Below are 13,059 nucleotides of genomic sequence, written 5' to 3' on the forward strand. Positions count from 1 at the left end.
AGAAACTTCTGGCATAAGGACCAGCTGGCTTGTGTTCCAGTCCATGATTAACCTTCTGTTTCTGCTTGGGACAGGCGCAGGTAGCAGTGTGCACCACAAGTGCAACAGTGCCAAACACCGCATCATCTCACCAAAGGTCGAGCCGAGGTCAGGCGGGTACAGTGCCCACTCCGAGGTGCAGAACAACGATGTCTCCGAAGGGAAGAACGAGCACAGCCATGGCAAGTCCTCCAGCCGGGAGAAAAGGAATGGCAAAGTGGCCAAGCCAGTCCTGCTGCATCAGAACAGCACAGAGGTCTCGTCGACCAATCAGGTGGAAGTCCCTGACACCACGCAGAACTCCCCCGTGTCCATCAGCAGTGGGTTGAACAGTGACCCCGATGTGGCGGACAGCCCAGCTGTCACCGGGGTCTCCAGCATGGCCGTTGCCTCAGTGATGGGCAACCTGTCGCAGAGCGCCACGGTCTTCATGTCGGATGTGACCAGCGAGGCCGTCTACACAATGTCACCCACCACGGGTCCCAATCAGCACCTCCTCTCCTCGGACGCAGCTGCCCAAGGGCTGGTCCTGGCCGTGAGCTCGGATGGCCACAAGTTCACCTTCCCCACCGCCAGCAGCTCAGAGGGCCTGTCCATGCTGCCCGCCAGCGTCTCCGAAGAGCTGGTGCTCTCCACCACTCTTGACAGTGGCCGGAAGATCCCAGAAACCACGATGAATTTCGACCCGGACTGCTTCCTTAACAATCCCAAGCAGGGGCAGACGTATGGAGGAGGAGGCCCCAAGGCAGATTGCCTGGGCCCCAACATCAGGCAGTCCCCCACGACAGAGCGCGGGTTCAACTTCAGCGCAGCCCTCACCAAGGAGATTAAGACGGAGGACACGTCCTTTGAGCAACAGATGTCGAAAGAAGCGTTCTCCTCCTCTTCCTCGTCCAACTCGCTCACCCTTACGACTGGTTCCAGTTTGCTCCCGTCCGGCGGAGGCCTCAGCCCCAGTACCACCTTGGAACAAATGGACTTTAGTGCAATCGATTCCAACAAGGATTACTCCTCTGGTTTCAACCAAGCAGTCCAGAGCCCCCACGTCCACCAGACCCCTTCCCCCAGTTTCTTCCTGCAGGATGCCAGCAAACCTCTGCCTCTGGAGCAAAACAGCCACAACAACCTGAACGATGCAAGCAGTTCCTTTGTCAACCCTTTAGGGCTCCCCAACGTGAAGACGGAGGCTTCCTCCCAGAGCACTTCCAACTGCAACGGCACGGTGGAAGCTCGCATCGAGTCCACCTCTTCGCTCCAGCTCATGCAGTTCCAGGCAAACTTCCAGGCTATGTCTGCCGAAGGCGAGGTCCCGATGGAGACCTCTCCGCAGGCGGATGGGAACGAGAACCTGCTGAAGACGGGGGAGCTCCAGGCCTGCGGTGGGACAGAGCACTACATGCAGCCCGAGACCAACGGGGGCAGCTTGCGGAATGGGAACAGCCTCCCCATCCTCCAAGGGAACATGGTGCAAGGCCTCTACCCAGTAGCCCACCCGGGTCTGAACAACTCCTCCAACATGGAGCTGAGCTTGGACCACTTTGACATCTCCTTTAGCAACCAGTTCTCTGACCTGATCAATGATTTCATCTCGGTGGAAGGTGGGAGCAACACCATCTACGGGCACCAGCTGGTATCAGGCGAGAGCAGTGGGCTGTCCCAGCCAGAGGATGCCAACCGGGCCTCCTACAGCCAGGCAGAGATGTGTATCCCCTGCTGCAGCCCCCAGCAAGCCAGCCTGCACCTCAGCAGCAGCACAGAGAACGGGGCAAGCACTCTGGCCTACATGCACGTGACTGAGGTGGTGTCGGCGGCGGCAGCAGCCGCTGCTGCTCAGGGCACCCTGGGCATGCTCCAGCAGAGTGGGCGCCTTTTCATGGTGACGGATTACTCGCCCGAGTGGTCTTATCCAGAGGTGAGCTGTTTGGCTTTTCAGCCCTTGGTGGGTTTTTGGCAGTGCTATTTTTTCTAGAAAAAGAGGTGCAGGAACTCACCATGATGAACACCTTCCTTGTTATCTTAGAATGGCAAAGATGCCCACTTGAGAGTTGCCAGAACTGAGTTCCAGTGAGTTGCGGCTGGGGGGGGGGAGTCCTGGGTTTTGGAAATGAGATAATTTGGCTTGCCAAGGAGGGGAGGGCCCCACCTGTCTACCTGACTGTCCCATCTGTGCTCCAGGGAAGTTGGAAAGGAAGGAAAACCAAAACCACAGCATGCAAGGGAGAGGGAGCTTCTTCTGTCAGAAGTTGTATGCCTCTGAATGACAGTCCTGGGAGCCACAAGTAGGGAGGGTGCTGCTGCTGCTGCTGCTGCTGCTGCTGTGCTCGTGTCCTGTTTGTGGACTTCCCAGAAGAAACATCTGGTTGACCACTGTGAGAACAGGATTCTGGGCTCATTGGGTCCCTAAGACCTGATCGAGCTGCTGCTGGGCTCCTCTGGTGCTCCTATATTCTTCTTTCCAATAGGCATTACAGTCTCTCATTCCCAACAAGGCCCCTCCGTGTTTTAGGCTGAGAGAGAGATTGGGGTTATTGGGAGTAGGTAGGTGAGGGACGCGAGTGGCGCTGTGGGTTAAACCACAGAGCCTAGGACTTGCCAATCAGAAGGTCGGCGGTTCGAATCCCCGTGACGGGGTGAGCTCCCGTTGCTCAGTCCCTGCTCCTGCCCACCTAGCAGTTTGAAAGCACATCAAAGTGCAAGTAGATAAATAGGTACCACTCCGGCGGGAAGGTAAACGGCGTTTCCATGTGCTGCTCTGGTTCGCCAGAAGCGGCTTACTCATGCTGGCCACATGACCTGGAAGCTGTATGCCGGCTCCCTTGGCCAATAAAGCGAGATGAGCGCCGCAACCCTGGAGTCGGTCATGACTGGACCTAATGGTCAGGGGTCCCTTTACCTTTTAGGTGAGTGACACAATTGCCAGCTTCAGCCTAGAAATATTTTGAACCCACCCAGAATGCTGCCCTGCTACCCGCTCACCTGTGTAGAGCATTTGTTCGGGCAGAAAAGTGCAAAATGCACCTTGGATGAAAGGCAGGTAGAGAGCTGGCCTCCTGGCAGTGCCACGCAGCCAATCAGCTTTAGCCACATGGTGACATCACAAAACCAAACCAGACTGGGCAGGTGTTCACTGAATGGGTGAACATTTCCGCCCTGGTTCCTAAAGCCATTCATCTTAACCCCAGAAATAAACCAATCCATTCCCAGAGCAAAGTGCCTGCGTGTTGATGGGATGCCTTTCATGAAACACATCCTTCTGTGTTACCTTTCTCCAACTGCACGCCAAGACTCCCCGGGTGGACACTAAATGTGCACTGGCCAAGGAGCTGCAACCAGACCTGCTCACAGCATCCACACTTTTGACTCTTTAGAAAAGTAGATTTGGAAAGTATTAACAATGTGTGTGTCAAGGGCCTCCCAATCCAAGCTGGTAAAATCACTTTTTTGAAAAGTGTTTTCCTGCCTTTCTGCCACTGGGGGTCAGCACAGGAGAAGCATATTTCGGTTTCTCTCCAGGTTTTTAGATCTCCTGCCCAAATGTGGCATTTCCTCTTTGGCAGAAACCAATGCAGGGCGGCTCTGCAACCTGAAGATGTTTCTTGTCCTACTTGCTTGGACAGAGGCAGCAATGGGACAGAGGCCTATCCTTCCCCCGGCCCACATTTGATTCCCTCTTCCATGCAACTTAGGCTAAAATAAGTCCTCCCTTCAGAGTCAAGGGTCAGTTTTCTTTGCAGAATAAGCAGCAGCTGCAGCAAGCTACTGTGGCTTTCCCCATAGAGCCACTTCTCACTGAAAATGCCCACAGCGGGAAATATTGTGTCTTTTCCTCATAGTGAGTCAGGACACAATATTGTTCTGAAAAACAGGCGGAGGGAGAGTGGGTTAAGATGACCCTCCCCTGTTGCTGCTCCTCCAGGCTCTTTTACATTTTTTAGCAAAATCAGGAGACTGTGATCCACTTCTCTCTCGTACTGTCTAGCTGGGCCCTGAGAATCTCAGCCTGACTCAGGAGCTGCAGGCGAGCCGGAGAGGGACCTTTGCAGCAGCAGCTCCCTTCTTCTGGAAGGGCTTTGGAAAGGAAGTCTGAATGTCCCTCTCCTGTGTTGTGGTTCCAGTATTGATGGATTGGTTTTTATTTCTCCTGCTTCCTTCAAGGGGCTTTCCTTCAGGTGGAATGGCAACAAGCTTTGTGGTCCTTATTGGGGAGAAAGCTGGGCGGTGAACATGCCTGATAACATTCATCAGACAATAGGTTGCTGCATTTTCCATTCTTTCAGATGGGGAACTGAGGCAAAGAGCGACTTCTCTAGGCCACAGAGTCAACTGAAGCCAGGGGTGGTATTTGAACCCCTGCTGGTGGTGTTCAATGCTAGTCCTACTCAGAGTAGGCCCATTGAAGTTAACAGACATGAGCAACTTAGGTTCATTAATTTCAGTGGGTCTACTCTCTGCATAGGTCTTAGCTGAATACCAGCTCACATCTGCCCCGTTTACACTTAACTTCCTGTCTACTAGGTGGCATTGGTTACAGGACTTTGTTGGAGGAAATAAGGAAGACAGTATCTGACGGAGCGGCACATGGTTCTTCTCTGGTTCCCACAAAGCTAGCCTTTGCTGAGTGGTGCCTTTCCAATGTTTGGGGCTACAATATGGCCGTGACAGCTGGGGATGATGGGAGTTGTAGTCCAAAGCCTCAATTGGGCACCTCGAACCACACACAGCTCCACACTTCCAGTTCCCAACTGAAAGCCACCTCATAGATAGGGGAGGCCCTCCTACCTCGCCATGGAGCCCTGCCTGCTTGCCTTGTCTTGGTTGTCCCACATGCAGCAGGCATTGGCCGCCAGGGCTGAGAGCCCCTTGACATCTATATGACTCTTATTTCCTCTCTCTGTGGCAAATGCCAGTAACTGTGTGGAGCAGGAGGAGGAGGGAGCCCCCGAGAGGAGGCAGCCAAGAGTGATCCAAGATTGACTCCTCCTGACCCCCATTCCCCGCTCTGCTTGCTTTTTTCCTCTGCAGGGGGGCGTGAAGGTGCTGATCACAGGGCCCTGGCAGGAGGCCAGCAATAACTACAGCTGCCTGTTTGACCAGATCTCAGTGCCGGCCTCCTTGATACAGCCGGGGGTGCTGCGCTGTTATTGCCCAGGTGAGAAATCCAGGAGATTGTGTGTGTGTTTTAAAGCCACTGTGCTGGAGGCGTTGCATCAGAAAGAGCTGGGGCTAATAATAGTAGTAATAATAATAATAATAATAATAATAATAATAATAATAATATTTATACCCCGCCCATCTGGCTGAGTTTCCCCAGCCACTCTGGGCGGCTCCCAATCGAGTGTTAAAAACAATACAGCATTAAATATTAAAAACTTCCCTAAACCAGGCTGCCTTCAGATGTCTTTTAAAGATAAGATAGCTGCTTATTTCCTTGGGATCTGATGGGAGGGCGTTCCACAGGGCGGGCGCCACTACCGAAAAGGCCCTCTGTCTGGTTCCCTGTAACCTCACTTTTTGCAATGAGATAACCGCCAGAAGGCACTCGGCGCTGGACCTCAGTGTCCGGGCTGAATGATGGGGGTGGAGATGCTCCTTCAGGTATACAGGACCGAGGCCATTTAGGGCTTTAAAGGTCAGCACCAACACTTTGAATTGTTCTCAGAAATGTACTGGGAGCCAATGCAGATCTCTCAGGACCGGTGTTATGTGGACCCGGAGGCCACTCCCAGTCACCAGTCTAGCTGCTGCATTCTGGATTAATTGCAGTTTCCGGGTCACCTTCAAAGGTAACCCCACGTAGAGCTCATTGCAGTAGTCCAGGCTGGAGATAACTAGAGCATGCACCACTCTGGCGAGACAGTCTGCAGGCAGGTAGAGTCTCAGCCTGCATACCAGGTGGAACTGGTAGACAACCGCCCTGGACACAGAATTAACCTGTGCCTCCATGGACAGCTGTGAGTCCGAAATGACTCCCAGGCTGCGCACCTGGTCCTTCAGGGGCCAGTTCAAGCCTTTGGCTTCCAACCGCAGCATGCCAGGTTCCTGGAAACCTATGAGTTGGGGAGGAGTAAGGAAGCCCTCCCCGCCATTCGTTTCCAGCATCTGTTATTTGTAGGTACATGGCCTCTGAGCATGGTGGTTCAATTTGACTGTCGTGTCGATAGATTTGTCTTCTGATCTGTTGCTTTTCATATAGATTTTTCCCCCCATCTGCTGCTGCCGTACCAGTTTTATTGCATTGTTTAAGTTGTCCTATTGTCCAGTTTGTTGTTTAAATAGTCATGCTGGCCACATGACCCGAAAAGCTGTCTGCGAACAAACGCAGGCTCTCTCGGACTGAAGCAAGATGAGCGCCGCATCCCATAGTCAAGTTTCACTGGACTTAACTGTCTGGGGGTACTTTACCTTTACCTTACCACCTTGCAGCAGACAGAGATCCAGCCTCTGCTTCCAGAAGGTGGGGAGGAGAGGGAGTCACCACAGTCCCCAACACAATGAGATAGGTGTGTTTTGCAGGTGCCCAGTGAAGGCGTCCATGTGTTGGGATCACTTTCTTAAAAGCCATTGTCTCCTTTTGCCTTTCAGCTCATGACACGGGGCTCGTCACTCTGCAAGTGGCCTTCAACAACCAGATCATCTCCAACTCGGTGGTCTTTGAGTACAAAGCACGGGCACTGCCACCCTTGCCTTCCTCTCAGCACGACTGGCTGTCCCTGGATGGTGAGACATGCAAACATGGCTCCCAGAGTGGTGGGTGGTCTTGGGGGCAGGAGGTCAGACTGTGCAGTGGGGGCTCCAGTCTCCTGAAGATGGGGAAAGTGTCAGGCTTAATCGCTGGTGAATCCCTTCCTTGCAAGTAGAGCTGTTGCCTTCAGTTTTGTCTTGTAAAAGATATCTTAACCAGCCCATCCACCAGCCCCTGTGACTCTGGAGCACTCCCGAGTGATAAATCTCCTTCCAAAGCAAGCCCAGAATCTAATGATGTATAGAACCAGAAGTGACTGCAAGGGCAATCACAAGTGTTTCTGGGGTGCTTCAGAACTCTGCAGCCCCAGATGTGCTCTTTCAGTAACAGGTATGCCACAAGTTCTAGGATAGCTCAGTTGGTAGAACATGAGACTGTTAATCTCAGGGTTGTGGGTTCAAGCCCCACGTTGGGCAAAAGATTCCTGCATTGCAGGAGGGTTGCACTAGATGATCCGAGTGGTCCCTTCCAACTCTACAATTCCATGATTCCATGATTTCAAAAACAGTGCCTCTCCTGGGCCACCACATCCACCAGCCTTCCAAAGCTTTGTGCCCTCCAGATTACTGATGCTGGCCTCCAACTCAGAGCGACCCCAACAGCCAGCATGACCAATGGTTAGCGAATGTGAGGAAGGTTGCAGCCCAAACATTTAGAAGGCACCAGCTTGGGGAAGGCTGTGCAAATGAGTGGGAGGATGGCAGGGGCTCTGCTCCTCCTGCTACCTGTTCCTTTGTGGAAAAAGCCATGCTCTGCCAGAGGCTCGGTCTATTAATTTCCTTGGAGGTGGGGAAGCTGACCCAGATTGTTCCCAGGCGGCTCTTCAAAGAGTTCTACCTCCAGCTGACTCAGGCAACCTGGATTTTCTGTAGCTTACAGGGTGAAATGGGGGATAATGAAAATGCACTGCTCAGGTTTCCTGGAGGAACTGAGGCTCACCAAGCTAAAAGATGTGAGTGGGAGAGATGGAGGGTGCTACAGAGATCCCTTTTCTCCTACAGGAGACGATAGGGCACCATTCTGATTTCATCTAATCAATTTCATCTAATCAATTGCACAGGGGTGGTGGTGGGGTAGGAAATGATTACCATTCAAATGCAACAAGAATCAAAGCCATAAAAGTCTGCCAAACAGCAAGGCAGGTAAAAGACAGTCCAGGGAGCTTTCTTTTCAAACACTTCCAGCAAATCCAGGAAACCCGACTTGCTAGCAGTGAGGAATACCTGCCCAGGGAGGGAGACATCTGGGAGGAGGTGCAACTCCTGCAAAGCAGCTCTGCTTTGGGGCTCTGAGCTGTCTCTGGGCTGCATCACTCCAGACGTTTCATGGGGGAGCCACAATGACTAAATGTCCCTGCATGCCAAAACAACAAACTCTCCATGTGGAAAACTGTTGGGGAGAAGAAGGGCTCTGGCCTCCTTCTGCAGACATTTCTTTTTGTTGGGGAAGGATCAGTTAATCAGAGGATCCCTCAGGTACATTTAATCATGCAATCTGATAAGGCATAGCTGCAATGCCTTAGCAAGAGCTAGGCCACTATCCTTGCAAGCGTGAGGGTTGCTCAAAGACACAATGAGCATTTGCAGATGATGCAAAACTGTGAGGGAGAACTACTATCACCGCAGACCTTGAGAGAACAGGAAACTGGGCCAAAACTAATTTTTAAAAAATTACAGCAACAAATGCAAAATTCTATATTTAGTGAGATGCACCCTGAGGTTTTGTTGTTGTTGTCATTTGGGGGGAACCTGCCTTGGCAGCAACACATGTAAAAAGGATCTCAGAATTGTAATCAGCTACAACCTGAACATGAGCCAGCACTGTGATATGGCTGCAAAAAAAAAAGCCAAATAATTTTAGGCAACATGAATAGGATCATAGTTTCCAAGTCCTGGGAAGTAATAGTTCTAATTTATTCGGCAGTAGTCCAACCCGGTCTGGAGGACTGTGTCCAGGTATGAGTGCCACACTCTTAAGAATGATGTAGACAAGTTGTATTATAGACTTGGGAGGGACCTTGGAGACACGTGATGCCTGGCTCAGTGCAGGATCTGCAACAGCAGCCTCCTTAGCACCTGGTGACCGTTCCAGCTCCAGCCAAGGAGAGCCCTTCTCCTGAGGCAGCCTTCAAAATGGGGAGCGTGTCACACCCTGAAATGCAGGAATGCCCAAAGCCATTTCTCAGGCTTGGCTTGGCTGAGCGGGGCACCGGCATACGGGAGGGGGAGGCAGGGAATAATGGCTCTCGTGCGATTTGGGGGTGGGACGAGAGGAAGGTATATCTGATCTAGGAAAAAGGGGAGGATTGCCTTGCCGGGTCTGCCCCGGATGCTGAAGGGGACCTGCCCAAGGGAAGGCCGTCCCAACGTCGATCCCACCCCAGTTTAGCCATGCGTCCTTGCCGCAGACCCTTTGCTTCACGGGTGCCCCGGCACAAGAGTTGTAGGAGACTCCCAACAAAGCCCACCCGCAGGGATGGGGGGAGAGTGGGGGAAGCAGGGAGGCCGAATCCAGGGACGGCAGGAGCAACCCGAAGGCAAGCCGTGGGGGGGGGCACTTTTCAGCCCGCGGAGGAGAAGGGAGGAGGACGGCGCAAGGCACAGCGCCTTGCAGCTTGGAGGGCGACGGCCGACAGCCAGCCAGGGCCGGCGAAGGGGCGAGGCGGGCGGCTCAGCCCGGCGGGAGGGGGGCGGCGTTGCCGCGCGGAGGCGGCTCCAGCCGCGCTTTGTCATAATGCGGAGCGCCCCCTCCCCGGCGGCTGCATTGCGGGCGCAGAGCGGCGGCAAGAGCGAGCGGGACTGGCCAGGTCGCTCGCTCTCCGGGGCGAGCGCATCCTCCTTCTCCTCCTTCTCGTGCGCTCCGGCCGGGCATGGCGGGGCCGCGACGGACGGCGCAGGCAAGGCAGGGCTGGGCTGGGCTCCGCGGGCGAGGTGGGCGGCGGCGGCGCGGGGCGTCCCGGGCCGGGCACCTGTTGCGCTGCCCCGACGGCTCCTCATTGGCTCCGGCGCGCGTGTGGCGAGCGGACGCTCCCCGGCGGCAGCGGGGGCTGATGTCACTTTCCGCGCTGCGGATTGGCCGCGCAGAGGCGGGGAAGGAAAAGGAGGGCTGCCCAAAGAGCCCGGCGGGCTGGCTGGCCGCTCGCTCGCTCGGGCTGCGTCCGAAGGGACCCACGAGCCGGCGGGCGGGCGAACTGGCTGGCAGGTAAGTGCGCCTCGCTCCCGCCCTGCCCACTTTTTTTGCGCCACCGCGGGGCCCGCGCGGAAGGTGGGAGCGGACTCCGGGGGAGCGCCAGGCGCGGACGAGGAGCGGGGAAAGTTCCCATCCGCACGTGGGGAAGGAACGCGCCCTCTTCTCCCCCGCCCCCCACGGAAGTTCCTCGCTATCCCCTACTTCGGGAGCAGGCTCCCGATCGCCCACCGCCAGCAGCGGCTGCGACCTCTCCCTCGGGGCGTCCGAAATGTAAGAAAACTTGTTTTGAAATGCGGGGGACGGGGAGAGAAAGCGTTTGGAGCAAGAAAGTGGCGAAGCCTGCCCCGTCCCCCGCTCCAAGGAAGTGCCAGGCCTCCTTGAACTGGTTGACCCTCGGGGCCGCTTTTTAGACAATAGTGTGATTAGTATACAGCTAGATGGCGGGCGGGTGATTTTTGCAAACTGTGCTCCCCAAAAATAGGCTACTCAGCCGGAAGAGGTGGCCTGTGGAACCGCCTGCCTTGGTTTGCCACCCTGGAAGTGGAGCGAAATCCCAAGAGAGGGAGTGCCCCCCCCCGTCGAAATCTGACAGTGTCAGGGATCTCAGTCCCCAGCTGGATTCATCGGGGGCATGGGAGAGCTGGTTTTCCCCCAGGCAGGTTCATCACTTGATGACCACAATCTAAGGTGGAGCACATGGATTCTCTCCCTTGCTCCAGAGGGCAGGCCCAGAGGCCAAGGGTACAAATGGGAAGGAGGAATGCCCTTCATGGTACAAGCTGTTCCACTGTGGAAGCAAGGCAGCCTCTGGGATGATGGGCTTTCTCTATCCTGATAGGCTGCTGTCATGGGTGCTGTAGTTGCAGATCTCTGCCTTGCACAAGGTTGGGCTAGATGTCCTGCAACTCTATCATTCTATAATTATGCTGTACAGCAAAGTCCTTTCCCTCCAGGCTGCAGATATTAGGCCCTCAAACATGTGGGTGATGCCTGGAAGAATCTGGGGTTGGGGAATGGCCAACTAGGTTATATTTATTTGCTTGTCAAATTTCTGTCCCCTAGCACCACCAAGATCCCAGGGAGGCAAACAACAAAGCAGGATAAAACATTTAAAGCAATTAAGGACATCTGAAAACAACAGTGAATAATGTCAAGCTTGCTGGAATCAGAATTTCTCAGTTATCAAATAGAAATGTTTTTAAACTCCTCCTAAATGTTAGTTTTGAGAGAGAGAGAGGTATCTCACCAGGGAGGGCCACAGATGGGGAAGCACCACCAAAGGGGCCCTGTCGCTAGTCAGTGCCAGTTGAACAACTACCAGAAGTGGCAGCACCAATTGTAGGGCTTGAGATGGTTGATATTTGAAGGGGGGGTTACCTGGGTCCCGGCTGTTTAGGGCAGCGCTTTCAGGACTGGTGATGCTTGGCCCCTTGGGGCTACTCCACCCACCAATCCAGCAGCTGCATTCTGCATTTGAGTGTCAGTCTTCCGAGGGCATTGGTACCCTATATATAATTCCTTCACTATTCCCCCACCTGAGAGAGAAGCAAAGTCAATGACTCAAAAGTAACATGGTTGGCCGAATGGTTTCTACATGAAATATGGGCAAGCAAGATGCATTGTGACATTTCAAGGGCAGAAGCATCCTGAGAGTGCAGAGTAGGGTCAGTGGTGGGTGTGGCTTGTGCAGAGACTTATGTGGCCCTCTTGGTGCCAGATGCACCAAGAGGGCTGCATTAGTCCCCCAGGCCTGAGGTTCCTCACTGTTTCACTGAGGCGTTTGGAAGGATGCAAGCTGGCTGACCTCAGTGCCTTGGTATCCAAAGATAAATGCCTGTGACCTGGAGGGCCCATTTAGCCTACATGCCTGCTAGCTGTTGTTGGGTCTATCCATTGGAAGGTGCCAACAGGGCCAAAGACCCTGGACATGCATTGCTTTCTTTTTGAGAATGTTTAAATACAGAAGCTGATTCTGTTTTGGGTGGTTGAGAAAACCCAATAAAGCACTCAGAAGCAGGACAGTGTGATGCAGAAGTGCAGAAGAAGAATTGCTAGCACATTGATTCCCCCAGATTCCTCCACACACATCCTTGTGGTTACAGACTTCTCAAGACTTGGGAGCCTTTTGTCAATGATTTGCCGTTTGCTTTTGCTCCCCATGTCAGGAATGGGAGTAGCTCTCTGATTCACACTCTTTCTCTTTGTTTTTCTCCTGTATTGCCGCAGAGAACCAGTTCAGGATGTCTATCCTGGAGCGACTTGAGCAGATGGAGCGGAGGATGGCCGAAATGACTGGGTCCCAGCAGCAGCAGCACAAGCAAGGCGTAGGTGGTGGTGGGGGCAACGGCAGCGGCAATGGAGGTAGCCAAGCACAGGTACATGCTGAGCCCCCTGGCTGTGTTCCTGGGTGCCCCACAGGACTACTTTACATTCAAGAGACTTTTGCAGTCTCTTCAGACTTTTGTGCCACTCTAGAGAAGCTTCCTCCTCCCTCTTGACTTTGAAGTGGTTGCTGATGGTGCAAAACAAAAAACCACCAGTACCATCTGGGAGGAGGGGAACATTTAAGGTAGAGGCTTTGTACTCCATGATGCTGGACCACCCACCGTAGGTCAGTGGTAGAGCCCCTCCTTTGCATGCTGAAGGTTCCAGGCTCAGTCTCCAAGGTGGAGCTGGAAATGTCCCCTGCTTGAAACCCTGGAGAGTTGCTGCCAGTCAGTGTAGACAGTACTGAGCTAGATGGACCAATGGTCAGACTCAGCAAAAGGCAGCTTGCTATTTATCTTCTATGTTCAGTGTTGATCATGAAGATACACAGTTCATTTTGGGTGCAAAAAGCAGACCATTGGTTCATTTAGCTCGGTTTTGACTGTTGGTGGCTCTCCATAGTTTCAGGGTTTTTCCTGCAGTTTTTTCCTGGAGATGCCATTGGGGATTAAACCAGGGACCTTCTGCATGCAAAGCAGCTGCTTCAGCACTGAGCTATGGACTTTCTTCAGTTTATCAATTGCCCCTTGAAGACAACGAGTAAGGAGAGATATGTGCTACTATGTGGAAATTAAAGAAGCTAAAACGCTTAGAAATGAGAG

The 13,059-nt window shown here is 53.5% G+C and overlaps 1 protein-coding gene and 1 non-coding gene across 7 annotated transcripts in view; both read left to right on the plus strand.

The window, feature by feature from the left end:
- CAMTA1 (calmodulin binding transcription activator 1) overlaps positions 1-13,059 on the plus strand; it is a 692,042-nt gene that overhangs the window by 646,277 nt on the left and 32,706 nt on the right. For 3 of the 6 annotated variants that reach the window (XM_053400464.1, XM_053400466.1, XM_053400467.1), the window contains exons 8-11: positions 75-1,951; positions 5,062-5,188; positions 6,622-6,756; positions 12,197-12,345. In XM_053400464.1, the coding sequence (XP_053256439.1) occupies positions 75-1,951; positions 5,062-5,188; positions 6,622-6,756; positions 12,197-12,345 (2,288 nt within the window). Of the gene's footprint in view, positions 1-74; positions 1,952-5,061; positions 5,189-6,621; positions 6,757-9,512; positions 9,678-9,892; positions 10,241-12,196; positions 12,346-13,059 lie in introns of those variants that run through there. The other 3 variants (XM_053400468.1, XM_053400469.1, XM_053400470.1) reach the window with 3 other exon arrangements.
- Positions 7,123-7,197, plus strand: TRNAN-GUU (transfer RNA asparagine (anticodon GUU)). Its single transcript has one exon. It is a non-coding gene; the product is annotated as a tRNA-Asn (tRNA).

The sequence above is a fragment of the Podarcis raffonei genome, chromosome 8, assembly GCF_027172205.1.
Source record: "Podarcis raffonei isolate rPodRaf1 chromosome 8, rPodRaf1.pri, whole genome shotgun sequence".
NCBI lineage: Eukaryota > Metazoa > Chordata > Lepidosauria > Squamata > Lacertidae > Podarcis > Podarcis raffonei.